This window comes from Gekko japonicus, unplaced genomic scaffold (assembly GCF_001447785.1).
Source record: "Gekko japonicus isolate JY-2015 unplaced genomic scaffold, Gekko_japonicus_V1.1 scaffold2141, whole genome shotgun sequence".
Lineage (NCBI taxonomy): Eukaryota > Metazoa > Chordata > Lepidosauria > Squamata > Gekkonidae > Gekko > Gekko japonicus.
In genome coordinates, this window is record NW_015160286.1 from 286447 (window position 1) to 292613 (window position 6167).

General features: G+C 46.1%; 1 protein-coding gene across 1 annotated transcript in view; it reads left to right on the top strand.

The window, feature by feature from the left end:
- LOC107114318 (fatty acyl-CoA reductase 1-like) overlaps positions 1–5671 on the top strand; it is a 156462-nt gene extending 150791 nt beyond the window's left edge. Inside the window, exon 12 of the mRNA XM_015415766.1 lies at positions 2457–5671. Coding sequence (XP_015271252.1) covers positions 2457–2619 — 163 coding nt within the window. The 3' untranslated portion in view covers positions 2620–5671. The remainder of the gene's footprint in view (positions 1–2456) is intronic.
- Positions 5672–6167: the final 496 nt, after the last annotated feature.

Genomic DNA, 6167 nt, shown 5'->3' on the forward strand with positions numbered 1-6167 from the left:
CTAGAGAGCATTCTCTTTCTGTATGGACAGCATAAGAAGTACCTGTTGAGCAGATGGTTTTAAAGGGCAGCCCCGTTGGCCTGCAGTAGAATAGCCAGATCCAAGACCAGTAGCGCCTGAGAGACCAACGAGATTTCACGATACGAACTTTCGACAGTCAAAGCTCCTTTCGTCAGATATCAAGGGATGAAGGGAGCTTTGACCCTCAAAAGCCCATACCCTGAAAATCTTATTGGTCTCTACTAAGGTGCTACTAGAGGAAGGACCACAGAGTAAAAACCAAGTCATGGTGACCCCATCCATAGCACTTGCCAGGACAGAGATGAGCAGAGGTGGTTTGCCATTGCTTTCCTCTGCATAGGAAACCGTCTTCCTTGATGGGCTCCCTTCCACCAACCCTGCTTAGCTCCCAAACCCTGAAGAAGCTGTCCTAAGCTGGGCTATTTAGGCTGCTACATGCTGGACAGGTAATTCGCTATTTAGTTTGAATTTTTTTAAAGCCACTTGCCTGGTCAGTAGCTGCAGTGGGAAGACCTCTGGCTTTCCACAGAGCACCCATGTACAGCTTCCACAGAGGGCAAAATGCAACAGTCAAGTCTTCCTTGGGAGTCACTGGCGTGTCCTGCCATGCTGATTCTAAAAACAGGACAGTCCACAAGGAGCAAGCAGACCATCATAGTCATCCTCCATGTAACAGCGTTTGTTGGTGTACCATTTCCTCATCCCTCCCATCCGTGGAATTCATCTGACAAGCCCAGAGGATCTGACCACAGCAAGATGCAGTTGACTGGTTGTTTTGTTACCAGACTGGTCACAGCAGGGCTCCATCCCACATCACTCGAGTAGCTTAGGAATGCAGTCGCTGACATTAAGAGCATGTGCAAAAATTACGCATTTTTGGTTTTGATCTGTTTTCTTTTTTAAAAAAAATGTACCTGTTTATTTTCACGGTTGCATGTGTTTGTTAACATTGTTCTGTCTGTTATTAATATGCATTGGTTTCAGTGGAGGACTCATTTCTGTAATGTTTTGGGGTTTCATCCCAATTGGAGTGCAGCATTTAGAGTCTGTACCCCTCAGCCGTGGAATCAGGCCTGGCAAATTTCAGGCACATAGGAGAGATCCCCTTCAAAATTTTCTTACTGGCACAGCAAGCACAGATGTACATTTGGCAACCCCGGACAACAGGCAGAAGGGCAGAGTGGGCACAGAAAGATATTTGTTGTCGGCGGTGCTACGGCTAGAGAGTCATGCAAAACAAAGGGAATAATCTGTGGTCAATGATAAACAACCACAAATCTTAAACAATTTGTATCAAAATGTAATAAAGATGACACAGTCCAATGTAATATAAATATAATGAAATTAAGTATAACAAGGCGTGTTTTACATACCACAGGACATAGATACATTTAAGCTCACACACCAGAAACTCCAATAATGCGGAACACACTCTCCCAGTTTTAATAGCCCTACAGGAGTTCAAGGATTCACTGGAGCGGAGCCTGGTGGATGAACTAATGTAGGTTCCTCCGATATTCTTCTTTACATGTAAGCTAGCTGATAACAAGCCGTGTTTCACCAAAGGCTTCTTCACTAAGATGGAACTGGTCTTCCATTTCAAAGGGGAAAATTCCCCTGACATACTGTTTCCTTGCCACCCAAGGAGGCTGGCAGCATTACAGAGCTAACACTTGGAAGCCCCAAGAGAGGCATTCTCTCAGAAAAAATAGGAAATAGCAAAAAAAGCTGTAGACACATAGTCTTTCAGTGAGAATGTATCCCGCATAATCAGGGAGATGGAATTATTGCTACCACTAATATAGAATGGCAAGACACCGAGAAAATGCCAGTGATTTGCACAAACTCTGTGCAGAGGAAACTATCAGTGCAATGGTCTTCAGTGGTGAGATCGATGTAAATCTGCTGGCTGGACAATGTCCCTGTCATTTACAGTATCTGGTGACTCAGTCTCTGTCCCTACAATGAGGCACCAGGATACTGAGGATTAGTGACCTTTTGTGCTTATTACCAGCTGTGGTTAATGTTTCCGTTTAGATTAATTCTGTTAAATTAATAAACAGGGGGTTGCATCCATTCCAGAAAGCCTGAGAGGAATATTTTGTCCACTGGAGGAAAGCTCCTCTGCTAGTGCAACAGGGCTATGGGACATTTTGGGGTTTTTTTAATTAGTTCATACCCAAATTCACATCCCTTGCTTGCTGTGCCTCTTCTCATACTGCCCACCCCACCCCATCCCCATGGCCGCGTGATTTTCTGCATAATGGTTGCATGATCTGAGATGGAGCCATTAGGAACTGTGAGCCTAACTTAATGCTGGCATGAAATGAGACTAGCCACCCTCTTTCTGTGACAGGACGATACCACTGTGCACTGCCTGTTGCCTCAAAGGTAAATGTTCAGATTCTTCTCTCTCTCTCTTCTGTTTCCATCAGGCTACGGAACATCCAGTACGCATTCAACACCACCTTGCTAGTGATCGTTTGGCGCGTCTTCATTGCAAGGTCGCAGATGGCTCAGAACATCTGGTATTTCGTGGTGAACCTTTGCTACAAGTTCCTGAGCTACTTCCGGGCCTCCAGCACCCTCAGGCATTGAAAACTTCTGCCCGGTTCCTGACAACGGAAGGTCTTTCAGAAGGGTTTCCGTCTCCTCCAGACAATAACTGTGGGTGTTTGGGCTTGAAAGTCTCTTTTGACTGCAGCAACCGACCTGCATTATGATAGGGTCATTGATGGTTTTTTTTTTTTTTTTACTAATGCTTTAATTCACCATCGTCTTCCCTTTAGGTCCACCAGGCTAATTTTCAAAGCCATAACCAAAGTTTTGAACACAGGTGAATTTTTCTCCCCAGTGAAGAGCTGTGGGTTACCAAAGCTGCTGTCTTTTACCTTTGGAGCTACCTAATAGCTCCCTTCCTTGACCCCAGTCTTATTACTTACATCCTAATTGAAACATGGGAATCAGCACAATAAACCAAGAAATAAATGGCAAAAAGCCTCTGCATGTATGCCTTGAGAGCCAGTGCAGAGTCATGGCGAAGGCTGGAGCATTAAATACCCTGTTGTTGCTACTAAAAACAAGAGCCCTGTGCACAGTACTTCTTCTGTTGTTTTTTTTAAGTGCCAATGCTCATGTGTCAGGTTGCATCATTTCCCACCATTTCTCCTCTCAGGACTTGGAAGACCCCCCCCCCCAAAAAAAAAACATGCTGCTACTCAGTACCACTGAGCCCCACCACAGAAAAGGCCCTGCACTGTACTTAATTTCATCTTCCTCCTTTAGGGCCATTGGCTCATGGTGGGACAGCATGGCATTGTGTGTTTCCCTACCCAGCTTCGCTGGTTGCCCTTGAGAGGTGGGGCAGGGAAATGCACAGTGTAAAGATCCTGTGTGTGACTTGCCATGTTGGAGGAGAAACAAACACGCATTTTGGGGCTTCAGTCCAGTACTGAGCAGATACTATCATTCTGGCCCAAGAGCTTAAACTGTGAACCGAGGAATCCCTGGGCTTTGTTTTTATTCCTATTCATAAGTTTGCTGGTGACCATAAATGCAACTGATCTTCAGTAGTTGCAAGAGACAGTTGTGAACTGTCAGCCTCTTGAACAAACTTACTCTCAACAGCACTCTCTTGGTAGTGATTTGTTTATTGAGAGATGCAAATGTATCAAGCTAAGACCATCTTGTGTCAAAACTGACTCCTTTGGCGCCACTTCTGGAATTATACATGATTCAAACAACCTCCCCCCATGATCTGTCCAATCAATTCATTCACTCAGCCCACCTAAACCTAGCGCGTTCCGCTAGCCCTCCTTCCCCACCTGCAAACCTACAGTACATTATCTACGACAGGCCAACTAGCAGAGACAGGCATTCAAGGTCATTTCACATACTTCCCACTCGGGATGCCTCTTAAGAAAACAGTTACAAAGCAGCTAAGTGGAGCAGTGTCCCACACACACTCACCATCTGCCCCCCCCCATGCCCAAATTCAGAATCCAACCGGTGTGGTTTACAGGCAGTGAATATGGAACATACAAAACCCATGGCAAATGAGGTTCCGAGTTTGACATGAGCTAATAAATGCCCATCATTATAATTTGGGCTGTCTGGGGGAGGGGCACATCTTGCAAAAGCTGCTCATTGGTTGCCATGTTTGTCAGTGAGGGCAATGCCACCAGTTGGTCAGACAGCAACATCAGTGGGTGTGTGGAATCAAGTGGGTTTCTAAATTTACCAACATGTTTCACTCATAAATGTGCTTCCCAGAGAGAAACTAGCCCTGTTCCCATGTTACAGTGAATGCACATACATCCTTTCTGTAAGGAAGGGCCAATGTGCATTGATTTTACAAATGAGACTGGGGAGCCATGCCTGGATATATCTGTGGCTTCAGTCACACATTCAGCTGAACGTGGGTCAAATGTAACATGAGAATTACTTGATGCACGTATAAAGAAAAATCAAGTGTATAGAGTATATGAATTTTATCTGCACTCACTGTAACTTAGTGAACAGGGCTACTGTTTGACACACAGTAAAATATCAATGTTCCGATTTAAGTCCCTCTCACCCAACGTGCTGCAGAGTGAATAGATTTATCAGTTGTAAGGAAATGCTCCATTGAAGTTGAATGGCAGTAGAGAAGCTGTCTTTTATTTCGATATGAAGGAACAGGCAGGCTTGACGTGGGCAGAGGAAAGCATGAGCCAACAGTCAAGACCCACTGGGTCCCGGCAAAATCTCTGCTCAGATCTAGAAGCATTTATACCAAGGTTAGATCAGCACGAGCCCACAAGTGTCTGGATGTAGAGGCATGCTAGAACCTGGGGAGGATAATATTTCCCCGCTTTCCTGGCATTCACCACAAGGGGCAGCAGTGAGTAAGCTCAAAGGTTCCCCAGTTCAAGTCCCCGCTAACCCTGATGGCCACTGTGTGAGGCCAGAGTGGGAATGTGCCATTCAGTTCAATCCTCCCTTTTCTTCGTTATTTCCTTAGCGGGGCCATTTCTCACGAAAAGTTGCAGGGAGGAGAGAACCCAGACAGTTTGTGCCATGTGGAACCCGTAGCATCCCCTGGACACATCTTCTTAGCCTCCAGTGCCTTCCATTTGTGAAAGTTGTTGCTTGAGAATATTCTGAGCGCCTCTGCTGGCAGCCTTTTCCTGGCAAAGGAAGGCAGCATACCCTCAAACTGCACGATTCGCTTCAATATTAGACCACTCAGCTCTTCTGAGCAGAGTATTGAAGAGAACACTCACACCGTCTCAAATATTCTTCACGGGGTTTTGTTGGGGTTTTGACCTTATTCTCATGTCTTCTTTCCCCTCTCTGGCCTGATTCGCCCCCTCCCACACTGCCGTTGAATCTGATTGGCTTTAGTGACAGCCCCCCCCCCCAATTTTTGTTTACGGGCTCAGTGGAGGCATCAGATGAAGCTTGGTATCGCCAAGATAAAAGCCCTCAAGCGAGTGATGAGAGCGGCACTTCTCGACACTCAGGAAAACAATCATGAAATCGAAAGTAGGGTTTCAGGACTCAGTGTTAGCTTTCAGGGGATCTTGTGTTTTAAGACCGGATTGGCGGGGGAAAGTGCTGTCAAGTTACAGCCAACTGAAGACAACCCCCTGTGGGGCTTTCGAGGCAAGAGACCCACAGGGGTGGTTTGGCATGGCCTGCCTCTGCGTGGCAACCCTGGACTCCCTTGGTGGTCTCCCATCCAAGCACCAACCAGGGCTGACCCCGCTTAGCTTCCGAGATCTGACCAAGAAGGGTGGTGGCTGCTCACCATATGCATGCAGTGCAGGTCCTCTGTGTCCATCTTTAAGAACTGCCTTGATCTTTAAGAGGAATCCTGTCGTACATTCGCTTCATACGCCTCGTACATTCCAAGCAAATCTCCTTCAGTGCTGTGCTCCTGTTACCGCAATTGATATGCTGTAAGTCAGAAGCAAAATACTGCCTGAACACAAAATAGCTTTTTGTTCCAGGTGTATTCAGGGGTCTTTCATAAAATGTTATTTCATGATAGGAAAACCCATGTGTCTTTGTTCTTGTTCCTTGTCGTCAAGTCACATCTGACTTCTGGAGACCCCTGGTGGAGTCTTCAAGGCAAGACGCGTTCAGAGGTGGCTTGTCCTGGC